The sequence below is a fragment of the Prionailurus bengalensis genome, chromosome D3 (assembly GCF_016509475.1).
Source record: "Prionailurus bengalensis isolate Pbe53 chromosome D3, Fcat_Pben_1.1_paternal_pri, whole genome shotgun sequence".
Classification (NCBI taxonomy): domain Eukaryota; kingdom Metazoa; phylum Chordata; class Mammalia; order Carnivora; family Felidae; genus Prionailurus; species Prionailurus bengalensis.
Genome location: NC_057356.1, coordinates 20,016,443 through 20,043,663, shown reverse-complemented (window position 1 = coordinate 20,043,663; position 27,221 = coordinate 20,016,443). Strand labels below are relative to the sequence as shown.

Below are 27,221 nucleotides of genomic sequence, written 5' to 3'. Positions count from 1 at the left end.
CTGCAGGAGAAGCAGGACAGAGGCTGAGGCTGCCCAGGTGGAGCCTCACAGGGACAGGAAATCTGTGGGTCAGCAGCTGTCCAAGGTTCAGTCATGAGAAGAAAGCGGGGATGATCCATCCTATCTTCTCAGACTGCAGGGACAATGTTCTGCAGGTCAGACTCACACAGGGACATCCAAGACACTGATAGGAGTCCTGACACAGTGATTACCTCATCTGGGAAATTTCAGTCACCTCACTGTCCAACAGAAGTCCCAGGGAACTGACTCCTCTGTGCTGCGCACATCCAGAGATGCCCTGACCACTCACCCTCTCCCTCTCCCTCCACACCTCCAGGCTGACTCAGAACCAAGGCTGCAGCTTCCTTGCTCAGGAGTGTCTCAGGGGCAGGAGGTGAGCCAATCAGAGCCCCTGACCACTGGAAGGAGGGTCTGCAGACTCATTATGAGACGGTCTCCAAGGTGAGGTGGATTCTCCCAGACTCAGGCCACATGTCTGGTCCCTGGGATGTCCTTGGTTAAATGACAGAATCCAGCTCCTCGCAGTGGCCACTGACTATACAATCCCCAGAGCTCACTCTGTGTGCAAAGACATGATCCTGGGACCCAAACAGAGACACAGAGGCGGAAGGAGTGTTCCTCAGTCAGCAATGGTTTCTGGAAATTTTCACACTTTTACATGAAACATGGGTGAGGGGCGCCTGGGTGGCGCAGTCGGTTAAGCGTCCGACTTCAGCCAGGTCACGATCTCGCGGTCCGTGAGTTCGAGCCCCGCGTCAGGCTCTGGGCTGATGGCTCAGAGCCTGGAGCCTGTTTCCGATTCTGTGTCTCTCTCTCTCTCTCTGCCCCTCCCCCGTTCATGCTCTGTCTCTCTCTGTCCCAAAAATAAATTAACGTTGAAAAAAAAAATTAAAAAAAAAAAGAAACATGGGTGAAATAATAAAAGGAATCAATGTGTTCACCATGCCAGCTGCTGGTCTATAGTGGAATGAAGTATGTCATAGAGACAAAAGTACCATGTGGAAATAGACTGGAAATTGTGATGCATCTCCAACAGGAGGGGATTGTATAAAAGTAAACTCCCACATACACCATGATGAACACACATCAGAATGAGAGAGTTTCCCATTCTAATGACGTCCCAAGGTTGGGAGACACGAGTGCATCTGGGGGGTGCAGAGGGGACATGAGCAGGAGGGGTAGGCAGTGAGGCCACATGACCACCTTTCCCTGAATCAGGTGTTGCCTGTATCTGTCCAGGGGCCCAGGCCAGCCCCATGGTCAGGCTCCCTGAAGGCCTCCAGCGTGCTGACTCAGCTACCCTTGTTGTCAGAGGCCCCATGACCACCTCTCAGGGAGACAATGTAGAAACCTTTGGTGTTCAGTGATACCAGCAGAAGCCAGGACAGACTCCTGTGCTGGTCATATATGACAATAGCAAGCCTCCCTCAGGGATTCCTGACTGATATTTGGGCTCCAACTTCAAAGCCACAGACACCCTAAACATCAGCAGGACCAGAGCCAAGGATGAGGATGCCTATTACTGTCAGGTGTGAAACAGTGGTATTAAAGCTCAGACTGACACAGGCAGACAGGAAAGTGAGACACACTCCTTCGCCATCTTTGGCACACTCTCTTTCAGCCCCAGGAGGACGGTGGACAAGGATTCAGCAGGTATTCCCCAGGTGCCCAGATCTGAGATTCCCAGACCTCACTCCCAACCCAGCCTCCAGGCAGGCTCTGCACCCTGTGGATCACAAGTGCTTATGCAGAAGGCAGGATGAGGCTGTCACATTTTCTTGGCTAGGGAATTTGTTGTGGATGGAAGACCTGGCTGGAAGGACAGACAGAGAGACATCCATGGAGACATAAGTACCTCAGAGTGATGAGGGGAAGTCTCAGATTTCAGTTGAATAGAATCATTACGGTGTCTCTGGGTGAAAGCATTTCTCCTTTAGAACTAAGACCTCTAGGGCAGCAGAGTGTAGGGTCGTGGAGACAAGGAGTCAAAGTTTTACAGTGGGTCACCAGGAATATCAGTGATTGGGGATGTTCCCAATTCCACCTGTTGATTCCTGGACCCATGAATGCTAGATAGCTGTGGGACAAACAGCACCATATGTCAGACACAGAGTTAGTGCAAATATCACATTCTGGAAAGTGTCGCTCCACCCTCACAAGGTGTAGCCACATGGCTGGCACAGTGGGTCTTCAAGAGGCCACTAGTTCATTCACGCAAGCCGGCTGTTTCAGAATGTTGGAGGAAATGGTTGAACCAGTGAATTCCATGGATGCAGGTACATTTCATCCCTTCATAAGACGTAAAGTGAGTGCTTTGGACAGAAGCCACACTGAAATGCAAGAACACTGGGTGAGGCATTGGATAAGAGTAGTAATTTGGGAAGAAGCATTATAGGCAAAGAAAAGTTGTCCCTATCTAGAGTACAAGTCTGTTTCAATAAGAAGAGAACTATCTCTTCCATGATGGAATAGGTCTAATGTAATTAATCTGTCAGCAGCTTCCAAGCTGATATTCAAGGAAATGGTCTCAAACTGGGAACTCAGGGTTGCTCTGTGCTGTTTGCATAGTGGTTTTCAGAAGTGGCCATAGCCATGTCAGCTTTAGTGAGTGGAAACCCATAGTGATTATCTGATGAATAACCACCCAACTTCCAACATGGGCACTTTGCTATGGAGTCCACTGAACAAGTTCAGGAGTACATAGAGAAGAAGGCTGACTGTTGTCCCCAGATATGTCACATTATCTGTTTTAATTATTCACATTGTTTCCTTTGTGGACACATTACGGTAGGCATTTTCATGAAGCACAAAAGGCCTCCACCTCTGTTCATTGTGTGGGTTCTACTCACATAGCTCTTCCGCAAACATCTTTCACCAATTTTCTTACTGTGTTCCTTCCAAGTTTCTGACCATCCAGCCAAACACTGAGTCAAATCCTATAGGTTAGTATAAAAGCCACCTATGCCCAGGAAAAATGAAGCAACTACTGTGCTCAAATGCTACCTTTTGGAGAATTTTCCTCCACCCATGTTGTGCAGGAAGGTCCCACATTAGGGCTGCAGTACTAATAGTGTTAACTCTCAGAGTTGGCTGCATATCATATAGGAACCACTATAAACCAGCCCTCTGTGTTTTTTTTTCTCTGTATCAGCTGGTCACAGGATTGTCCCCATTGGGCCATACATGTGTGAGACAGAGAAAAGACAATGCATCTGGGGTTGGGGTCATGGGCATCTGGCTTCTTCCTCATGAAACTCACTTGTCTCTTCAGGACCTGGTGAAGTCTAATCTCAAATTTACCTCTTACATTGGATGAAACAGAGCTTCTGTGAATGGCTAAATCCATGCATGGTTGGTCAGATACCACCCTGCTCACACAGGCAGCTCAGGTCACATGCTAAGTTAGTAGCTTATAAGGGGCATACAGTCTCTGCTAAGCTCAGCAGCAAGCCAAAGTGTCTGCCAAATGAAGCTTATTGTTTATACAGATGTAAAAAATTGGTAAGCTACACATCTATTTCAGTTCTAGGAACACCTTCACTAACTAACTGATACCAATGTCTTAGGTCAAAGGCTATGGATTACTAATTTGGTCCTGCTATTCGTTATACTCACCACACCCACCTTCTCACTGGTGACAAAATGGAACTCTGGGCCTCATAACAATGCAAGGATCCCATCAACTACAACTTTGGTAACCAATTCAGAGATCAGAATCTCTACAAAATATACGTGTACATATGGTAAATATGTATGCATGTATGTGTATACACACACACACACATCTACCAACATGCACACCCCATAAGTGCGTATGTGCACATATATTCACAAGTATATTAATATGTGTATGTGTATAAGTGTATAATATGAAGGGATTTGTGACAGGAATTTGATGTCACACAGAACACACACACACATAGTTGAGCCGCAGATAAGCCACAGTGATGGTCAGCTACAAAAGGCCTCCTGTTTGCCGTTCAGTTTGCAGGGAAGCTCATTCATGGACTTCTCTTGTGATCCACCTTTCCTGACAAAATTAGCAGTGGGAATTCTAGCACATCAGTCCTGCCCCTCAAATTTTTAACTTATGAGAAAATATCACCTTGGAACCCAACTAATTTTGAATCAGAGACACCTAAGGTCCTCACTGTCCCTGCATCTTCAGACAAACCAGACTTTTCTCCACAGCAACTGACCCCAAACACACTCCTTAGTTCTTGTTCCTTCTTCCCATCCTGACAGCAGCTCCAAGGTCACCTCTGCCAGAGAGGCCTCCTCCAGCCTCTCACCACACAGCACCTGCCTGTCATCTTGTTTGATCTCAATTCACTGTCTACATACCACACAACACGGCACATTTTCCCATCACTATATTTATTCATTGATTTGTTGTGTTAATTATTATCCTAACTGGTCAGGAAATTATTAATGCAATACATGCACATCTCAGTCAGAGGCATGAACATCAGGCACTTATTTTTATCCCACAGAACAAGTCTGAAATCTGATGGTGTTTCTCCATGTACTCACCAATTCCATGAGGTGCCAAATCTCACTTTCTGTCCCCCCATCACTACTATGGAGGCTTTGCTTTTCACTGTTGTTGACAACAGATCTTGGGATGGCTGCTGGAGTTCCAGCTATCACACCCAAGTACAAGGAAAGAGCACTGCATAATCCACTCTGTTTCTTTCGTCACAAGAGCAAAAGTCCCCAAAAGGATCTCCAACTAAATGATACATACATGAGCCAGCTCTGGGCCACGGGGTCAATCCTGAGCAATAGAGACCTGAGAATAGCAATAGTGTGGCTTCTAAGGGAATATAGAAGACAAGATAAAGGTAGAAGGGATTGGAGACTTTCTTCTGTATCACCAAAGCAACTGTGTCCACTCTGTTGTGTCACCAAGGCAGGAAGATGAGAAAGATGTGTGTCTTATTCACTAATTTCCCGGGATGGAATGTATGCCAGACCAGGGTGGATCTGAATACGTGTTTGCTGGGTGAATTCTCCTGTCTCTGTCTTTGGAGCAGTAGCCATCATTACACCATTTGGTGTACCTGCAGCCAGTGCCAGTAACAGTCAGTCCCCGAGTCCTCTGTCACCTCGTGCCAAGTGCCACAACCATACAGATGACTTCCCACCACCCCAGAGATGTGAGCAGTGATACCTCAAATGGACCCTGCCTTTTCCTTATATGAGCCTCTTCCTATTTCCCTGGATAAACTGATCTCCACCTGTTTGACCTGGAGGCTGATAGGGGCCCCAAAGATAAGAGCAATTCCTCTCCCTGGGAACAGCAGCCCATGGATGAGGGTATCAGGATGTGAGCAGTAGGTTCCACCTCTCCACCTGGACAAAGGACTTCCCTGCCCCTCCAGTAGCCAGTGTGGAGTGGCCATCAAGAGGCAGCAGAGGTCACTTGGCAAAGCCACTTGGACATGGGGAAGGTCTGGGCATCAGAGGTTCTAACAGGGATGGAGGGTGGGTCACCATGACCTGACACCTGAAGGAAAAGGCATAGGCTTCTGCAGTATCACCTTTGACACTGATGTTAAATTCTGACGCGGGGTCCCTCACATCTGTGTCCTGTACAATGTGCTTCTGTCTCTGGCACCATTCCAGTACTTCCTGCCTCTCCAGCCCAGCCTATACCTGCTAAACTCAGTCACTGTCAAACCTTGCTCCACATGGGTCTGCCCCTAGTAATGAGTGTACCCTGGGGATACTGAGGAACAGCTTCTATGACTTTCCCCCGGGACAGACACCTACAGCACCTCAATGGCTCCCCAAAACCAAAAGCCATGTGCACTAGGCAAGGGAAAAATTTTATTCAGGTTCTGAAGTTCCCCAACATAGACCTGGGGTAGGACACCGCACTGACCTAAGTTCTTCCAGTCACCTAGAGAATAAACTTTCTATAAGGGGTTCAGAAAATGCAGACAGACTCCACCTCTGAGTTCTGCTGTGACTACACCCTACCAGCAGCCAGGCCAGGACACAGAGAAGAATAGAGTTGTGGATCCCAGACTATGGGATCAGAGGGTGAAGCAGAATCCCCTGGGCTGAAAGTGGATCTGAAAGGCTGCCCCTCCCATCTCCGTGTCCCTTGGGCTGAGCCCATTTCTGAAACCACAAGGCCCCTCAGCAGCAGCCCCTGAGCCCTGGCTGATTTGCATGAACAGCAGGTGTCTCCAGCAAGGGGATAAGTCAGGCCTGGGAGGAACCCTGCCCAGCCTCAGGACCTCAGGGAACAGAATCGAGGCACCTCCACCATGGCCTGGACCCCTCTCCTCCTCGGCCTCCTTGCTCACTGCACAGGTGCTGTGCCCAGGCTCACACCCACCTCAGGCCCAGGGTTCCGGGACAAGCCTGGTCCTGACTCTGAGCTCAGCGGGGGAGTCTCAGTGGGGACAGGATGCTCAAGACCCTGCTGTGGGATGGGGGGCTGGTGGGGTGATAGCCCCTCACTGTGCTCACTGATCTGTGTGAGCCCTGAAGGGCTGCACCTGCCCAGGGAAAGGAGGGGGGCTGGTTCTCATTTGTTCAAAGGCTCCATCCACAAGGCGGGCCCATGGGCCCCAGGGACTAAGATGACAACAGAGTGGACACTGGGGCCTAGAGATTCAGTGGAGCTTAAGCCAGGCAGGTGGGAGTGTTCAGGGGATGACACCCCAGGCTGGAAACCCACCTCTCACCTTCTCTCTTGCAGGCTCCGTGGCCTCCTATGTGCTGACTCAGCCCCCCTCAGTGTCAGTGAACCTGGGACAGACGGCCAGGATCACGTGTGGAGGAAACAACATTGGAAGTAAAAATGCTTACTGGTACCAGCAGAAGTCAGGCCAGGCCCCTGTGCTGATTATCTATGAGGACAGCAAACGGCCCTCAGGGATCCCTGACCGATTCTCAGGCACCAACTCGGGGAACACGGCCACCCTGACCATCAGCGGGGCCCGGGCCGAGGACGAGGCTGACTATTACTGTCAGGTGTGGGACAGTGGTAATGCTCACAGTGACACAGGCAGATGGGGAAGTGAGACACAAACCTCTTCTCCATCTCTGTCATGCTCTCTCCAAGCCCCTGGAGACCTGTACACAAAGCAATGAGATCTGGTCCAGGTCCCCAGATCTGAATTTCCCCCACCTCCCTCCCCATCCAATATCCAGGAAGCTGTGCACAGAGAGGGTCAGGAGTGCATTTACAGCTGACGGCACTAGGCTTCCCTGCTTCTCGGGGCCTGGGTGTGAACTGGGGACAGACGGCCTCGGTAGAGAAAAGACACGGGGACTTTTGGCCAGGGCTCATTATCTCTGCACTTCTATGTGGTGGCTGTGGGCTACTGCTCTCACAACTGACAAGGATTAGAGCCCCAAATTTCCTAGCTCACCTGAAGTCCTGAAGCCCTGGTGTCATGCATGGAGCCACCTCCACCTGAGTACAATGGATGAGTGCAGTAGACAGTGTGGGGTCACCCACATCCCCTCATCAGGGCTCACACACTCCTGCCTGGAGCCTCTGACAGCTCACAGGGGTGCTCCTCACCACCAAGGGCTCTTGCTTCAGAAAAGTGCCTCCCCACATTTATGTCCCTTCTCAGAGAGGTTCAGTTAAATGATTTCCTGAGGCCTAGAGGCCAAGGCCCTGCCTCACTTTCTCATGTCCTGAAAGGTCCCAGCTTTGGAGCTCCCTGCGGGAATGAGGCCTCATCTGATGTCTCACTCTGTGTGGGTCACTTCTTCTGCCCAGTCTGACCTTCCTCCTCCTTCCAGATCTCCTGTACATGCATTTCTCCATCTCAGAGTCTGCTTCCAAGAACCCAATCCAGGATGACCAGTACCCCCAACACAGTCTGCAGGGACCTGAGGAGGCCACTATATACTCACAAAGCTCGAATTTCTCCCCCAAATCCCAAATGTGCATGTCCAATGATCAGACAGATTGGATCATTTCTTGTATTTTTATACAAAGAGAAATGATCCAGACACACTACGTGCTCTGGGTTCTGACAGAAAGTGGGAGAGTCACATCCATTCTGATGGTGAATGGGGGACTTTGGGGCAGTTGCCTCCTCCTACAGAGGGGCCAGAAGATACACAACCATGGAGTGAGACACAAAATGGGTGCAGTGTCACTTCTACCCCCAAATCTTGCACAAGAATCTTTCCTCACACCCACCCCACCCAGGATATACAGAAAACAATTTTGTGAAATACAGTTCAGTCTGTCAATGATGAGTCTATCAAGCTACCACAGGCCCCTGTCATCCACGTAAAGTCCACCCAGATCCACACAAACTACGGTCTGGAAATAAAGACGATGTTGGTAACCATGCTTCTACCTGACATGGTGAAACTATCTCATGACAACCACAAATAATGCTCTCCTTTCTCTCAAAGAGGACCCAACATACATTTGTGTCTGCTACAGATGTTCATTTTTGTCCCAGGGGATTGGTCTCAAAAACTTCAGTATTGAGACAGAAAGTTACCTACCCTTAACACATCTGATGGTAGATGATAATGGGATGACACAGGGGAACAAGACAGAAACATAGGATTAATATACATCCAAACACATCAATACAACATAAGGAAAAAACACTTGTTACATCTACCCTGCTCATTCCTGCAACTAGCCTGTGGTCAGAGTGGTGTCTAAATCATCTTCATCACCACTCACTCCATATCCCCTTCCTACAGCAAACACCTGAGAGAGTCATCATCCCTGCCAGTCAGCACAACTAAGCCTTCATTCAGGGAAGTTCTATTATCAGAGCTGCTGAATTGGATTGCGGCCAGACCAAGGGAGTATTAAGGGATCTCCTGAATCCATACACACCCCTTCTTGCCCCACCTGTGTAGTAGAAACCCAGCTCCCCCGTGATAGTCACCATGATTCACCCCAGACAGTGCCCCCACTTTTCCTGATGATTCACCCTAAGGAGGAGCCTAAAGTAGACAAGGCACACTCTCTGTCACCAGAGCCATGTAGCCCATATTCCCTGGGGTCTCACTCCATGCACAGCACACACTCCATGTGGCCAGTGAATGAGTCTATTCTTAAATCATTTTTTCAGATCGGCACAGGGTCTAGTATCTGATTTAAGTTCAGTTGACCAGAGCAGGACAGTTAAGCCCCACCTCCAGGTGTCCAAGTACAACCTAAGGAGACAAGCAGAGGAAGTGAGATTTTCCACAGTGGCCTAGACTCCTAGACTGTGAAGCCAGTGAACACACACTCCCCTGGAGAAGGGGGGTCTCCACAAGGTGCAGCTGCAGGTGCAGCAGGTCGGGGTGGGGCCCAGGCATCTGCATGTGGAACAGCTCCCAGGTGAGCCTGCGGTGCTCTTAGTCCCAGGACCACACTCTGAGTGGCCTCACTCCTGCTCCCGTGCTGCTCCTGCACAGGTGAGAGGCCCACAGGGAGGCACAGCGTGCGGCACAGGTGCCCTGTTCTGTCCCACCGAAGGTCCATGGGGTCAGGGCCCTGCGATCACCACGACCACATCGCTCCTTTCCCTCACAGGGCTGGGCCAGTCATTCTGACTTAGCCACCATGTCTTCCTCCAAGACCCTTTCCTCTCCTCTCTTACAGGCTCTATGCAGCCCCTGACATGATGCTGACTTGCTCTGTGTCAGGGGCCCTGGGCAGGCCCAAGATCCTCTGCTCTGCAGATGAGCTCGGGAGTGAACATGCCTCTTGGAACCAGCAGAAGCCAAGCCTGGTCCCCGAGCTGGTAATACATACAGATATGAGCAAACATCCGGTTCTGATTCTGAGGACAGTACTTAGGGACATGGCCTCCTGAGCATGACCACGACTGAGGGCCAGGACTAGGCTAACCATTGCTGTGCCACTTGCCATGGCAGTGGGAGTGCCTGGCAGTGACTCAGGTAACACAGAAGGATGGACAATGGGACACAAACTCTCCTGTCCTGGTCTGGCTCTTATTCTCACCTGCTTTCTGAGCAGATTCTAGTCAGGGCATAGGATCAGGTATCCTCCCTGGTCCTGGCCCCTGCAGGGTGGGAGACCCTAGCATGTTCCCTGTCCTCTGATCTATGTTTACCCTGCTGTAAAGTAGCAGAGTGGTAGCATGATCATTCTGACTATGGGGATGGTAGTCAGGTTTTACAGTAGAGAATGAAAATTTAGAGTGTCATTATACATCATATGGGCCCCAAATGTAATCACGTGTCACTCAGCAGGGGAGGCACCTGTCTCAGACAGCACAGACCTGTGGGACTTCCTCTTCTCCTTGGGTACAGGCAACCTGGATGGGCCGTAGAGAATGTTTCCTCTGGTTTCCTGGATGAGGTGTCCCCACATCCTGAAGGACTGCCTCGCGCTCTGCAAAGAGGGGACCAGGCCCCTGTTGTCCCCGGCCCTTCCATCCTTAGGTTTTACAGAAACTGTGGAGGAAGTGCAGCCACCATCTTGGGTGCTACGTGGGACTTTCTCCTGGCACCTCTGTCCTCCCACAGCCCCACATCCCATCACCTGCACCAGGCAGCGCTGACCCTTAGCCCAGATCTGACCCACATAGACTCATACCCATCCCCATGCTGACCCTGTATGGTGGCCATGTCTCATTCAGGCCTTACCTGTCTCTCTGAGGGGGAAAGATCTTTCCCAAGAAGTGAATGGATTTTTTACCTAAATTGAATTTCTCTCATGATTCTTTGACTTGTGGTTTTGAAATTAATTTTTAGAGCAGAGCAATTGCAGGAGGTCAAAACAACAGATGAGGAATTTATTAAGAAGGAAAAGCAGAAGCTTCCCCCTATTTCCATCCGGTTTGAATCAGAGCAATACCTTCATGGGTGTGGGGAGACACAGATGGAAAAAATCATTGTTCACAAGAGCATGGCAAATACAGTTGGAATATTTCCTCTAAATTTACTTATTGACCTGATGAACAAGAAAGATGATCTTTGGTGGGAATCCCTATGACCGAAATAATATTTCCAGGGTTTTGTCTGATTAAAGGGTCATGAAGACGTCACTTAAGAGGATTATAATCTGGAAATTCTCATCATTGGCTTTTCCATCAACAGGACAATAAATGGGCTGGCACCTCCCTTGTCCAGGGGGCTCCATGGCCAAGAGCAGCAGCGCCCCCCAGCAGTAGCTGGCATATCTAAGAAAAAATGCTTGTCTCCTCCAGGACCTGGAAAATTCTGGCTGAGGTTGTCCCACATCCCCTCTCAGCCTGGACGGCCTTCCTCACCTGGTGCAGGTGACTTTTGCTGCCTTGAACTTGTTGGCTTCTGCTCTTCTCTCTTCCTCTACAGGGACTGGGAACCTGTGCGCTTCTCCAGCCTCCCTTCCTGGTCAGGTGAACCCCTCACTTACATTCCTGTATGCTCCAGCATGCTGACTCAGCTACCCTTGTTGTCAGAGGCCCCGGGACAGATGGCCATGACCACCTCTCAGGGAGACAATGTAGAAACCTTTGGTGTTCAGTGATACCAGCAGAAGCCAGGACAGACTCCTGTGCTGGTCATATATGACAATAACAAGCCTCCCTCAGGGATTCCTGACTGATATTCAGGCTCCAACTTCAAAGACACAGACACCCTAAGCATCAGCAGGACCAGAGCCAAGGATGAGGCCGACTATCAGGTGTGAAACAGTGGTAGACATGCTCACAGTGACAAAGGCAGACAGGAAAGTGAGACACAAACTCCTTCCCCATCTTTCGCACACTCTCCTTCAGCCCCAGGAGGACGGTGGACAAGGATTCAGCAGGTGTTCCCCAGGTGCCCAGATCTGAGATTCCCAGACCTCACTCCCAACCCAGTCTCCAGGCAGGCTCTGCACCCTGTGGATCACAAGTGCATATGCAGAAGGCAGGATGAGGCTGTCACATTTTCTTGGCTAGGGAATTTATTGTGGATGGAAGACCTGGCTGGAAGGACAGACAGAGAGACATCCATGGAGACATGACAAGCTCAAAGCAACAAGGGGTAGTCTTAACTTTCAGTAGAACAGAATCATTGTTGTGTTACTGGGTGGAAGCACATCTAATTTAGAACAGGTACCTCTAAGGCAGCAGAGTGTAGGGTCATGGTGACAGGCAGTCATAATTTTTCAGCAGGCCTCCAAGAATATCAGTGACTAGGGACATTCTCAGTTCCACCTCTTGATTCCTGGACCCATGAATCCTGGCTATCTGATAAACAACACCATATACTAGATACAGATTTAGTGCAAATATCATATCCTGGAAAATGCTTCCCCAGACACACAAAGTGTTTCTATGTGGCTAGCACAGTAACTGAGTCTGCCAAAGGCCAAGTCCATTCATTCAAGACAGCTATTTCAAAATGTTGGGGAAGATGGTTGAAGCAATGAATTCCATGGGTATGGGCACATTGCAGCCCTTCATTTTAGTGAAATGAGTGCCTTGGACAGAAGCCACACTGCTTCTGTGGCTTCTGAATAGTGGGCAAGGCACTCTGGAAATCCATGGGTAATAGTTTGGGAGGAAGTGTTGCAGTTAAAGTAAGCAAGTCTCTACCTACAGTAAAGGTCTATTCCAATAAGAACAGAGCTATCCCCTCCAGGATAGAAGGGGCTTATTATAAAGAATCAGCAAACAGACTCCAGGCAGATTCCCAAGGGAATGATCTCCTACTAGGAACTAAGACTTGGTCTCTACTGTTGGCAGATTGGTCCTCAGAAGCATCCAGGTCAGCTTTAGTGAGTGGAAATCCACAGTGATCACCCCATGAATAACCACATACTTTCCAATATGTGCACTGTGCTGTGGAGCCCACTGGGCCAGTTTACAAGTGGATGGACAAGAAGACTGACCACTGTCCCCAGAAATGTCACATTATCCACCTGATTATTAGTACCATTTCCTCTTGAGGGCACAGTGTGGTAGGCATTTTCATTGAACACAAATGGCATCTACCTCTGTGTTCTTTGGGGGAGGGTTCTATTCACATGTGTCTTCCTCAAACATTTTTCACCAGTTTTCTTATTGTTCCTTCCAAGTCTCTGACCATCCAGCCAAACTATGAGTCAGAGCATATAGGTTAGTATAAAGCCACCTCTGTCTTTCCGTTTGTCCAGGCAAAATGAACCAAGTACTCTGCTCAAATCTTACTTTATGGGACAATTTTCACCCCCCATGTTATGCAGGGCTGTCCCAGATTAGGGCTGCAGTACTAATAGTGTTAACTCTCAGAGTTGGCTGCATACCATATAGGAACCTCTGTTATTTTCTCTATAGTAGCACAGGCCATAGTTGTGGGAGACAGAGAAAAGACAATGCTGCAGGGGTTGGGGTCATGGACACCCAGCTTCTTCCTTATGCAACTCACTTGTGTCTTCAGAACCTGGTGAAGCCTGATCTCAAATTTACCTCTTCTGTTTGATGATGGAGAGCTGCTGTGAATGCCCAATTCCATGCATGGTTTATCAGATAACACCTGGTCATGCAAGCAGCTCACATCACACGGTAATCTAGTGGCTTCTAAGGAGCATTCCATCTCTGTTAAGTTCAGTAGGAAGCCAAAGTGTTTGCCAAGCATAGCTTTCTATTTATACACATGTAAAAAAAAAATAGACAGCTACCTATCTATTTCAGCTCTAGGAACATCATTATTAACTAAATGATACTAACGTCCTCTGTCAAATGAGTCTGAACACTAATATGGTCCTGCTGTTCACTGTGGTAACCATACCTACTTCTCATTGGTGAGGAAATGGAACTCTGTGTCTCCTAGAAACTCAAGGATCTCATCAACTACCACTTAGGTACCCAATTCAGAGTTCAATCTATAGAAAATATATGCACATATGTTGTAAATGTATGTATACATTTACACACACACATATCTGCAAGCACACAATGCAGACACAATTAGTATATACAGGCACAAATACAATATATTCATATATGTGTATGTATATAAAAGATATAATAATGAAGGGATGTGTGACAGGAATTTGATGTCATGTGGAACACACACACATGGGTGAGCTGCAGATAAGCCACAGTGACTCAGCTACAAAAGGGCTCCTGCTTCCCTTTCAGTTTGCAGGGAAGCTCACACAGGGACTCCTCTCGTGAGGCCCCTTATATTTGGAACATACAGCGATGAGAATTCTAACCCATCACTCCTGTCCCTGAGGTTATAATATGAGAAAATAATCACCTTGGAACTCAAATAGTTTTGAATCACAGACTCCTAAGGTCCTCACTGTCCCTGCATCCTCAGACAAACCAGACTCTTCTCCACAGGGACTGACTCCAAACACACTCTTTAGTTCTTCTAAACTAAACTGTTCCTTCTTCCCATTATGAGCAGCTCCAAGGTCACCTCTGCAGAGAGGCCTCCTCCAGGCTCTCACCACCCAGCACCTGCCTGTCACCTTGTCTGATCTCAGTTCATTATCTATGTACCACACAACACGGCACATGTTCCCCATTGCTATATTTTTTAACTGATTGTTTCGTGCTAATTATTATCCTAATTGGTCAGAAAAATTTTAATGTAATATATGCACATCTCAAACAGAGGCATGAACATTCAGGCACTTCTTTTCCTCCTGAAGAAATAAGTCTGAAATCAGAGGTGTTTCTCCAAGTACTCACCGATTCCGTGAAGTCCCACATCTGCTCACTTTCGGTTCCACCATCACTATTGTGGAGGCTTGCTTTTCACTGTTGTTGACAACAGACCATGGGATGGCTGCTGCTGCTCCAGCTATCACACCCATGTTAAAGAGGTAAGGCACTCACTACATATCTGGTCTGTTTTATCATTCACAAGAAGAAAACTCCCCTAAAAGGACTTCAGCTGACACATTCATGAGCCGGCTCTAGCCCATACGGTCACATTGGCTCAAAAGGGACCTGAGATAGCAATAGTGTGGCTTCTAATTGATATAGAAACAAGATACAGGTAGAAGGGTTTGGAGACTGTCTGTTGCATTACCAAATGTGTCCACTGTGCTGCTCCACACACAGGAAGGTAACGGAGCAAGACCTCTGTCTTGTTCACACTCCTTTCTCAGGACAGAATGTGCCAACCCAAGTGAATCTGAATAACTGATGGCTGGGTGAGTGTTCTCTGTGTCTGTCTTTGGAGTGGTAGCCACCACCACCCTATTTTGTGTACCAGGAGCTAGCGCCAATAAGACACATTTCCTAAATGCTGTGTCACCTGTGGTGCCAAACCCTAGAACCACACCCGTGACCAACCATCACCCCAAAGATATAAGCAATGATACTTCAGATGGGCCCTGCTTTCTCCTCCTCACATCAGGCTGTTTCTATTTTCATGGATAATTTGATTTCTTCCTGCCTGTCTTGAGGCTGGCAGGGACCCCACAGAGAGGAGCAGTTCCTCCCCTGGGATCAGTAGTCTAGGAATCAGGGAAACAGGATGTGAGCGGTGGGTTTGGAATCTCCAGCTGGGCAAAGGATTTCCCTGTGCCTCCAGCAGCCAGTGTGAAGCGGCCACCAGAGGGCAGCAGAGATCACCTGGCAAAGCCACTTGGACATGGGGAGGATCTGGACATCAGCTGTTCTAACAGCTGGGGAAGGTGGGTTGCGATGACCTGACACCAGTAGAAAAAGGTGTAAGTTTCTACAGTATTACTTTTGATAGTGCTGTAAAATTCTGACTTGGTGTCTCTCAGATCTGTCTTCTGTAGAATCTGCCTCTGTCTCTAGCATAGGTCCAGTACTTACTTCATGCCTCTCCAGCCCAGCCCATTCTTGCTAAACTCAGTTACTACCAAACCTTCTTCAAGCCTGGTCTGTCCCTGGCACTGAGTACACTGTGGGGCTACTGAGGCATGGCATGGATTACTCCTGTCCCACGAGTTCTCCCTCAGGACACAATCCTACCACACCTCGTGGCTCCCTAATACTCCATGTGCACTTGGCAAGGGAGGAATTTGTTCAGGTTCTGAAGTTCCCCAACATAGACCTGCGTAGGACACCACAATGACCTAAGCTCTTCCAGTCACCTAGAGAGTAAACATTCTGTTATAAGTTCAGAAAATGCAGACAGACTCCAACTCTGAGCTCTGCTGTGAGGACACCTGCTCAGAAGCTACACCAGGACAGTGAGAGGGATGGAGTTGTGGATCCCAGACTATGGGATCAGAGGGTGAAGCAGAATTCCCTGGGCTGAAAGAGGATCTGAAGGGCTGCGCCTCCAATCTCTGTGCCCCTTGGGGCTGAGCCCATTTCTAAAACCACAAGGCTCCTCAGCAGCAGCCCCTGAGCCCTGGTTGATTTGCATGAACAGCAGGTGTCTCCAGCAAGGGGATAAGTCAGGCCTGGGAGGAACCCTGCCCAGCCTCGGGACCTCAGGGAACAGAATCGAGGCACCTCCACCATGGCCTGGACCCATCTCCTCCTCGGCCTCCTTGCTCACTGCACAGGTGCTGTGCCCAGGCTCACACCCACCCCAGGCCCAGGGTTCTGGGACAAGCCTGGCTCTACTCTGAGCTCAGCAGGGGAGCCTCAGTGGGGTTAGGATACTCAAGACCCTGCTGTGGGATGGGGGGCTGGTGGGGTGATAGCCCCCCACTGTGCTCACTGATCTGTGTGAGTCCTGAAGGGCTGCACCTGCCCAGGGAAAGGAGAGGGGGGTAGTTCTCATTTGTTCAAAGGCTCCATCCACAAGGCGGGCCCATGGGCCCCAGGGACTAAGATGACAGCAGAGTGGACACTGGAGCCTAGAGAATCAGTGGAGCTTAAGCCAGGCAGGAGGGAGTGTTCGGGGATGACACCCCAGGCTGGAAACCCACCTCTCACCTTCTCTCTTGCAGGCTCCATGGCCTCCTATGAGCTGACTCAGTCCCCGGCAGTGTCAGTGAACCTGGGACAGATGGCCAGGATCACATGTGGAGGAAACAACATTGGAAGTAATCATGCTTACTGGTACCAGCAGAAGTCAGGCCAAACCCCTGTGCTGATTATCTATAATGATAGCAACCGGCCCTCAGGGATCCCTGACCGATTCTCAGGCACCAACTCAGGGAACACGGCCACCCTGACCATCAGCGGGGCCCAGGCTGAGGACGAGGCTGACTATTACTGTCAGTCATATGGTAGCAACTATGATCCTCACAGTGACACAGGCAAATGGGGAAGTGAGACACAAACCCCTTCTGTCTGTGTCACACTCTCCTCCAGCCCTTGGAGGTCTGTGCACAAAGCAGAGCTGGTTTGGCCCAGGTCTCCTGAGGCCCTCAGATGTCCCTCTCATCCAGTCCCCCAGGCTGGCTCTGCACAGGGGGGGTCAGAGTGAATATTCAGCTGACAGCACTAGGCTTCCCTGCTTCTTGGGGCCTGGGTGTGAACTGGGAACAGAGGGCCTCGGTAGAGAAAAGACACGGGGACTTTTGGCCAGGGCTCATTATCTCTGCACTTCTATGTGGTGGCTGTGGGCTGCTGCTCTCACAACTGACAAGGATTAGAGCCCCAAATTTCCCAGCTCACCTGAGGTCCTGAAGCCCTGGTGTCATGTGTGGAGCCACCTTCACCTGAGTGCAGTAGACACTGTGGGGTCACCCACACCCTGTCTTTTGGGCTCACACACCCACCCACTACTGCCTGGAGCCTCTGACAGCTCACAGGGGTGCTCCTCACTGCCAAGGACTCTTGCTTCAGAAAACTGCCTTCTCATAGAGGTTCAGTTAAATAATCTCCTGAGGCCTAGAGGCCTAGGCCCTGCCCCACTTTCACATGTCTTGAAAGGTCCCAGCTTTAGAGCTCCCTGCAGGAATGAGGCCTCATCTGATGTCTCACTCTGTGTGGGTCACTTCTCCTGCCCAGTCTGACCTCTCCTCCTTCCAGATCTCCTACACAGGCACTTCTCCATTCGGAGTCTGCTTTCAGGAACCCAATCCAGGATGACCTGCGTCCCCAACAGGGTCATCAGGGACCTGAAGAGGCCACTATATACTCACAGAGCTGGCGTTTCTCCCCCAGATCACCAATGTGCTTGTCCAATCCCCAAACAGATCAGACCATTCCAGTATTTTTATACAATGAAAAAAGATGCAGACACACTAGGTGCTCTGCAAGTTAGGGAGTCACATCCATCCTAAGGGTGAATGAGGGACATTGAGGCAGTTGCCTCCTTCTGCAACGTGACCAGAAGATACACAACCATGGAGTGAGCCACAAAATGGGTGTTGCCTCACTTCTATCCCCCAAATCTTGTACAAGAATGTCTCCTTACACCCACCTCACCCAAAAACATAGAAAATAATTCTGTGAAAAACAGTTCAGCCTGTCAACAGGGACACTTAACAAGCCACCACATCGACCCCTTATCTGTATGAAATCCACCCACATCCCCAGAAATCACCGTCTCCAATTAAGAGATGTTGACAGCAATGATTCCACCAAATATGATGAAACCACCCAGTGAACAATTATAAACATGCTCAGTCCTACCCCCCAAGAGCATACAAAATACATTTTTCTCTGTTAGGGATATTTACTTTTGTCCCAGATGTTTTGACATCCTATAACTTCAATATTGAGAAATAAAGTTAACTGTTGTTAACACATCTGATGTTAGAGGATAAATTGGATGTAGCAGGAGAACTAAACAGAAACTTATGATTAATATACATCCAAACACATTCCTACAACATTAGGAAGAAACACATATTATTTATACCCTGTTCATTTCTTTGACTACCCCACCACCCACCCCATATCCCCTTCCCACAGCAAATACCTGAGCTAGTCACCATCGCTGCCTGTTGGTAGGACTAGACCTTCATTCTAGAAAGTTGGTCCATTATCAGACCTGCTGAATTGGATTGTGGTGCATTTATGACTGTTAAACAGACCCAGGGAATATTAGGGGATCTTGTGCATCCATACACACCTGTGCTTGTACCAATGGTGTAGTAGACACCCAGCTCCCCCGTGTAGTCACCATGAAATGCCCCAACCAGTGCCGTCCTCTCTTGCACATGATTAACCCCCAGGAGGAGACAAAAGCAGACAAGGCACACTCTCTGCCTCCAGAGCCATGCACCCCATATTCCCTGGGGTCTCACCCCATCCATAGCACACACTCCATGTGACTGGTGAAAGAGTCCATTCTTAACCCATTTTCTCCCCATCACTATAGGGTCTAGAATCTGAATCAAGTTCACTTGACCAGAGCAGGACAGTTAAGCCCCATGTCCCAGGTGGCCAAATAGGAGATAAGCAGAGGAAGTGAGATTTTCCACAGTGGCCTAGACTTCAGCTTGTGAAGCTCAGTGAGCACACAGTCCCTTGATGGGGCGGGAGGGGGGTGTCTCCACAAGATGTAGCTGCAGGTGCAGCAGGTTGGGGTGGGGCCCAGGTATCTGAATGTGGAACAGCTCCCAGGTGAGCCTGCAGTGCTCCTAGTCCCAGGTTCACTCTGTGTGGCTTCACTCCTGCTCCCCTGCTGCTCCTGCACAGGTGAAAAGCCCATAGGGAGGCACAGTATGTGGCACAGATGACCTGTTCTCTCCCACCCAGGGTCCATGGGGTCAGGGCCCTGCCCTCACCTGTGTCCACATTGCTCTCTCCCCTCAGTGCTAGGATAGTAATCTCTGACTCAGCTTTCCTTTCTTCTTCCAGACCCCTCTCCTCTCCTCTCTTACTGGCTCTGTGCCACCCCTGACCTGAGACAGCCTCCCTCCAGGTCAATGGTCCTGGGGAGGCCCTGGGGAGCACCTGCTCCCAGCTCCTCTGGAGATAAGCTCATGAACATACCTCTTAGTGCCAGGAGAAGCCAAGCCAGGACCCCGAGCTGGTTATACATATAGATATAAGCAACCATCTGAGTCCAAATCTGAGGATGGAATTTAAGGACATGGTCTCCCTGAGCACAAACAGAAAAGAGGGCCAGGACAAGGTTGGCCATTGCTGTGCCACTTACCACAGCAGTGGGAGTGCCTGGCAATGAATCAAGTGATAGAGAATGATGGACAGTGGCACATAAATGCTGCTGCCATGGCCTGGCTCCCATTCTCCCCACGTCTCTGAGAAGCTGCTGGTCAGGCCTTAGGATTAGGTGTCCTCCCTGGTCCTGGCCCAGCCCCTCCTGGGTAGGACACTGTAGCACGTTTTCCAGAGGAAGCATTCATGAGGGAATCTGAAGACACAGTGTGGAAAGTGCGAAGTGAAAAAGAGGAAAAAGTTTTCAAATTGAACAGAGAACCACCAAGCTATTAGGCACCTTTAGCAAGGGAATAGGATGTGATTGTGTCAGAAAGGGAGAGAAAGTGGAGGTGCAGAAATGGAAAATATTCGAAAGTTATTGGCCAAAATCTTCTAAATGTGATGAAACTCAAGAGGGACAGGTCTAGGGGCGCCTGGGTGACGCAGTCGGTTAAGTGTCCGACTTCAGCCAGGTCACGATCTTGCAGTCCGTGAGTTCGAGCCCTGTGTCGGGCTCTGGGCTGATGGCTCAGAGCCTGGAGCCTGTTTCCGATTCTGTGTCTCCCTCTCTCTCTGCCCCTCCCCCGTTCATGCTCTGTCTCTCTCTGTCCCAAAAATAAATAAACGTTGAAAAAAAAATTAAAAAAAAAAAAAAAGAGGGACAGGTCTAAAAATCTCAACAAACCACAGCCACAAGAAATAAGAAGAAAAAAGGAACAGCCCTATAAATATCAAATGTTCTTTGCAGTGAAAAGGAGACAGTGGTAGAAGCAGCCAGAGGAAAAGACACTGCTCTCAGGGGAACAAAGAGGAGGATTCTAGTGGATTTTGCATTGGTGGAAATGCCTGTGAGAGACAATAGATTAACATCTCTAAATTACTGAAAGAAAGAGAAAAATAATTCTTCATCTACAGAAAATAACCCTTAAAAATGAAGTCTAAATAGAGTCCTAGGGGGAGGACCCAAGATGTTGGAAAACAGCATGGAAGTTTCTTTTGCATCTCGTGTCCATGAAATACAGCCAGATCAACACTAAACCATCCTGCAGACCTAGAAAACTTATTTGAGGATTAAGACAACAATCTGCACAACCTGAATTCAGCAGGTACATGGTGTGGAGAGGTGAACTGAGGGAGAGAGAAGCTGTGGAGGGCAGGGAGCTGTTTTTGCTTGCAGAGAGAGGACGGAGATGAGGGAGAAAAGAACCCCCCCCCCAAAAGCAACTGGAGAGAAAGTGGAAAAGTGGAAAGAGCCACAGGGACTGAGCTAAAAAGGGAGAAAGGAGACAGGAGAGGGTTTAAATACCCTTAAGACTCTATAAACAGGAAGAGCACAGAGTCTGAAACTCTGCAGCTCAATACCTGGTGGTGCTCTGGTGGGAAGGACGAATCCCCAGGAAGAGAATGGGGTCCAGGAGGTTCTTGGGCCACAAGGGGAAAAGCAGTTCCACTACTAGAAGGATATTTGGTAGAGGCTGTGCAGCCACCTGGTCCCAGAAGACCCCAGAGAACAACCACATTCACTGGTGCTGGAACAAGGTCATTAAGGGTGAAGCCTGGTGCCAGATGTGTGTTGTGATTCTCCATAATCCCTGAAACGCTGTTGCTACACAATTGCGTAAACTTTTTCTGGGGTGGGCTGGCACCCAGCAGCAGTCTCTGGGCATCAGCAGCAGCACGGTCCCACGAACATTCCCAGGTGTGGCTGGCACCTGGCCATTGCTCAGTGAGACCCTCCCCCAGATGGCCAGAATGGGTCAAAGCCGCAGTCCCTCAGAAGTGAGGGGTCAGGAAACACAGCCACATCTAAGATAAAACTCAGGAGGGAGGTGCCGCCTGATAAAACTCAGGAGGGAGGCAACCTGATGGCTTGGTCACAGACAGTGTAAAAGCAGGGAGTGGTCAGAAGCCGGAAACAAAGGACAAGTGCACTATTGCTGGACAGGGAGAGCAAAGAGTTCTGATGTCAGAGACTGGTAGCTGGGTGACACCATTTTCACCCCTCCCGTGCATGCGCATACACACCTACAAACGCCACAACAATCCACCCCAGTAAGCTAACCAGTGCCATCTAGTGGAGAATGGAACCATTACACTAAACCCTGCCCAAATGGGCCAACCTCACTCTTCAGGAACATCACAAATCTCTCCGCCTGCTTGTTTACAGACTATAAAGTGCTTCATAGTTTGACTTCTAGGGGAAAACGATATAATTTCAATCATATTTCAGTCTGTTCATTGGTCCATCTATTCAATTTTCTTTTTTTTCTTTTTTGTTTCTTTTCTTTTTCTTGAATTCAGAAAGGGAAAACATTTATTTTTATTTCCATTTTTATTAAAAATATTTTTCTTTGTTTTTTCTACTATATTTTTTACTTTTGTAACTTTTTCAAATTCTGTTTTACTTCCACCATTTCATTTTATTTTATTTCATTGTATTGATTTTCTCAAATTTTCAAACGTTTTCCTTTTTTTTCTTGTTTTTCTTTTTGTTCCTCCCCCCACCCTTTTTTTTCTGTAATCTAGCAAGCTCCTTTCAATAACCAGACCAAAACACACCTAGGATCTAGCATCATTTATTTGATTTGTGTGTGCGTGTGCATTGTTTTCAATTTTTTAATTTTTTTAACTTATTAATTCCTTTTCTTCCTTCAAAATGATGAAATGAAGGACTTCACCCCAAAAGACAGAGCACAAAGAAATGGCAGCCAGGAATTTCACCAACACATATACAAGCAAGATGTCTGACCCAGAATTTAGAATCATGATAATAAGAATACTAGCTGGGGTCGAAAATAGAATCCTTTTCTGTGGAGATAAGAAAAGTAAAAGCTAGTCAGGATGAAATAAAAAAAATGCTATAACTGAGCTGCAATCTCGAATGGATGTCATGGTGGCAAGGATTGATGAGGCAGAGCAGTGAATCAGCAATATAGAAGACAAACGTATGGAGAATAATGAATCAGAAAAAAACAGAGAGACTAAAGCAAAAGAGCACGATTCAAGAATAAGAGAAATCAGTGACTCATTATTATAAAGGGACAACATCAGAATCACAGGAGTCCCAGAAGATGAAGAGAGAGAAAAAGGAGTAGAAGGGTTATGTGAGCAATCATAGCAGAAAACTTCCCCAACCTGGGGAAAGACACGGACATCAAAATCCAGGAAGCACAGAGGACTCACATTAGATTCAACAAAAACCGATCATTAATAAGGCATATCATAGTCAAATTTACAAAATACTCAGGCAAGGAAAGAATCATGAAAGGAGCAAGGGAAAAAAAAGTCCTTAACCTACAAGGGAAGGCAGATCAGGTTTGCAGCAGAACTTGGCAGAACAGAAAGGAGTGGAAGGATGTATTCAGTGTGCTGAATTGGAAAAATGTGCAGCCAAGAATTCTTTATCCAGCAAGGTTGTCATTCAAAATAGAAGGAAAGGTTAAAGTTTCCCAGACAAGCAAAAATTAGAGGAGATCATAACCACTAAACCAGCCCTGCAAGAAATTTGAAGGGGGACTCTCTGAGAGGAGAAAGACAAAATGAAAAAAAAAAAAGACCAAAAGCAACAAAGACTAGAAAGGACCAGAGAACACCACCAGAAACTCCAACTCCACAAGAACATAATGGCAATAAACTCATATCTTTCAGTACTCACCCTAAACATCAATGGACTAAACTCTCTAATCAAAAGACATAGGGTAACAGAATGGATAAGAAAACAAGATCCATCTATATGCTGTTTACAAGAGACCCACTTTAGACCTAAAGACACCTTCAGATTGAAAGTAAGGGGATGGAGAACCATCTATCACGCTAATGGCCAACAAAAGAAAGCCAGAGTAGCCATACTTATATCAGACAGTCAAGACTTTAAAATAAAGACTGGAACAGGAGATGAAGAAGGATATTATATCATAATTGAGGGGTCCATCCACCAAGAAGATCTAACAATTGTAAACATTTATGCTCCAAATGTGCAAGTATCCATATATATAAATCAATCACAAACATAAAGAAACTCATTGATAATAATGCCATAACAGCAGGGGACTTTGACACCCCACTTACAGCAATGGACAGATCATCTAAACAGAAAATCAACAAGGAAACAATGGCTTTGAATGACACACTGGACCAGATGGACTTAACAGATATATTCAGAACATTTCATTGTAAAGCAGTGGAATATATATTCTTCTCCAGTGCACATGGAATGTTCTCCAAAATAGATCACATACTGAGACACAAATCAGCCCTCAACAAATGCAAAAAGATTGAGATCATGCCATGCAGATTTTCAGACCACAACACTGTGAAACTAGAAGTTAACCACAAGAAAAAATTTGGAAAGATAACAAATACTTGGAGACTAGAGAACATCCTACTAAAGAATGAATGGGCTAGCAAGAAGTTAAAGAGGAAATTAAAAAGTACATGAAAGCAAATGAAAATGATAACACACTGACCAAAACCTCTGGGATGCAGCAAAGGCAGTCATAAGAGGTAAGTACATAGCAATCCAGGCCTTCCTAAAGAAGGAAGAAAGGTTTCAGATAGACAAACTAACCTTACACCTTAAGAGCTGGAAAAAGAACAGCAAATAAAACCCAAAAACAGCAGAAGACAGGAAATAATAAAGATTAGAGCAGAAATCAATGCTATCGAAACTAAAAGAAAAAAAAAAACAGTAGAACACATCAATGAAACCAGAGGCTGGTTCTTTGAAAGAATTAACAAAATTTATAAACCACTAGCCAGTTTGATCAAAAAGAAGAAGGAAAGGACTCAAATAAATAAAATGAAGAATGAAAGAGGAGAGATCACAAGCAACACAGTAGAAATACAAACAATAATAAGAGAATATTATGAGCAATTATATGCCAATAAAATGGGAAATCTGGAAGAAATGGACAAATTCCTAGAAACATATAAACTACCAAAACTGAAACAGGAAGAAATAGAAAATTTGAATAGACCCATAATCAGTAAAGAAATCACTAGTAGTCAAAAATCTCCCAAAGCACAAGAGTTCAGGGCCAGATGGCTTTCCAGGGAAATTCTACCAAACATTTAAGGAAGAGTTAACACCTATTCTCTTGAAGCTGTTCCAAAGAAATAGAAATGGAAGGAAAACTTCCAAACTCTTTCTATGAAGCCAGCATTATCTTGATTCTAAAACCAGACAAAGAACCCCCTAAAAAGGATAACTATAGACCAATTTCCCTGATGAACATGGATGCAAAAATCCTCAACAAGATATTAGCCAATCAGATTCAACAATACATTAAAAAAAATATTCACCACGACCAAATGGGATTTATACCTGGGATGTAGGGCTGGTTCAATATTTGCAAAACAATCATGTAATTCATCACATCAATAAAAGAAAGGACAAGAACCACATGATCCTCTCAATAGATGCAGAGGAAGCATTTGACAAATTACAGCATCCTTTCTTGATAAAAACCCTCAAGAAAGTGGGGACAGAAGGATCATACCTCAAGATCATAAAAACCATATAAGAACGACCCAACGCTAATATCATCCTCAATGGGGAAAAACTGAGAGCTTTCCCCCTAAGGTCAGGAACAAGATAGGGATGTCCACTCTCGCCATTGTTATTCAACATAGTATTGGAAGTCTTAGCCTCAGCAATCAGACAACACAAAGAAACAAAAGGCACCCAAATCGGCCAGGAGGAGGTCAAATATTCACTCTTCACAGATGACATGATACTTTCCACTTTATGTGGAAAACCCAAAAGATTACACCAAAAAACTGCTAGAGAAGAGGGCAAGATGGCGGCTTAGGAGGACGCTGGGCTCACCGCACGTCCTGCTGATCACTTAGATTCCATCTACACCTGCCTAAATAACCCAGAAAACCGCCAGAGGATTAGCAGAACAGAGTCGCCGGAGCCAAACGCAGACGAGAGGCCCACAGAAGAGGGTAGGAAGGGCGGCGAGGCGGTGCGCGCTCCACGGACTGGAGGGAGGGAACCGGGGCGGAGGGGCGGCTCGCCGGCCAAGCAGAGCCCCCGAGTCTGGCTTGCAAAAGCGGAGGGGCCTGACGGACTGTGTTCCGACAGCAAGCGCGACTTAGCGTCTGGGAGGTCATAAGTTAACAGCTCTGCTCGGAAAGCGGGAAGGCTGGAGGACAAAGGGAGGGAGAGCTGCTGAGCCCCCTGACAACAGAGCTCAGTTTGGTGGGGAACAAAGGCGCTCGCCAGCGCCATCTCCCCCGCCCATCCCCCAGCCGAAATCCCAAAGGGAACCGGTTCCTGCCAGGGAACTTGCTCGCTCCGCGCAAACACCCAACTCTGCGCTTCGGCGGAGCCAAACCTCCGGCAGCGGATCTGACTCCCTCCCGCTGCCACAGGGCCCCTCCTGAAGTGGATCACCTAAGGAGAAGCGATCTAAGCCTGCCCCTCCTGCCCCCGAGCACCTTGCCGACCCACCCCAGCTAATACGCCAGATCCCCAGCATCACAAGCCTGGCAGGGTGCAAGTAGCCCAGACGAGCCACACCACCCCACAGTGAATCCCGCCCCTAGGAGAGGGGAAGAGAAGGCACACACCAGTCTGACTGTGGCCCCAGCGGTGGGCTGGGGGCAGACATCAGGTCTGACTGCGGCCCCGCCCACCAACTCCAGTTATACACCACAGCACAGGGGAAGTGCCCTGCAGGTCCTCACCACGCCAGGGACTATCCAAAATGACCAAGCGGAAGAACTCCCCTCAGAAGAATCTCCAGGAAATAACAACAGCTAATGAGCTGATCAAAAAGGATTTAAATAATATAACAGAAAGTGAATTTAGAATAATAGTCATAAAATTAATCGCTGGGCTTGAAAACAGTATACAGGACAGCAGAGAATCTCTTGCTACAGAGATCAAGGGACTAAGGAACAGTCACGAGGAGCTGAAAAACGCTTTAAACGAAATGCATAACAAAATGGAAACCACCACAGCTCGGCTTGAAGAGGCAGAGGAGAGAATAGGTGAACTAGAAGATAAAGTTATGGAAAAAGAGGAAGCTGAGAAAAAGAGAGATAAAAAAAATCCAGGAGTATGAGGGGAAAATTAGAGAACTAAGTGATACACTAAAAAGAAATAATATACGCATAATTGGTATCCCAGAGGAGGAAGAGAGAGGGAAAGGTGCTGAAGGGGTACTTGAAGAAATCATAGCTGAGAACTTCCCTGAACTGGGGAAGGAAAAAGGCATTGAAATCCAAGAGGCACAGAGAACTCCCTTCAGACGTAACTTGAATCGATCTTCT

The 27,221-nt window shown here is 47.7% G+C and overlaps 2 protein-coding genes and 2 gene segments (V, D, J or C); all 4 read left to right on the top strand.

The window, feature by feature from the left end:
• LOC122470399 (immunoglobulin lambda-1 light chain-like) overlaps positions 1-27,221 on the top strand; it is a 214,345-nt gene that overhangs the window by 48,553 nt on the left and 138,571 nt on the right. Inside the window, exons 1-2 of one of the 4 annotated variants that reach the window (XM_043557930.1) lie at positions 6,217-6,345; positions 6,737-7,031. The exons of the other annotated variants lie outside the window; for them this stretch is intronic. Coding sequence (XP_043413865.1) covers positions 6,300-6,345; positions 6,737-7,031 — 341 coding nt within the window. The 5' untranslated portion in view covers positions 6,217-6,299. Of the gene's footprint in view, positions 1-6,216; positions 6,346-6,736; positions 7,032-27,221 lie in introns of those variants that run through there. 4 annotated transcript variants of the gene reach the window in all.
• The window catches only part of LOC122470398 (immunoglobulin lambda-1 light chain-like), a 336,020-nt gene that overhangs the window by 174,863 nt on the left and 133,936 nt on the right, over positions 1-27,221 (top strand). The gene's annotated exons all lie outside the window — the stretch shown is intronic.
• The window catches only part of LOC122470393, a 644,196-nt gene that overhangs the window by 497,593 nt on the left and 119,382 nt on the right, over positions 1-27,221 (top strand).
• The window catches only part of LOC122470388, a 901,179-nt gene that overhangs the window by 772,325 nt on the left and 101,633 nt on the right, over positions 1-27,221 (top strand).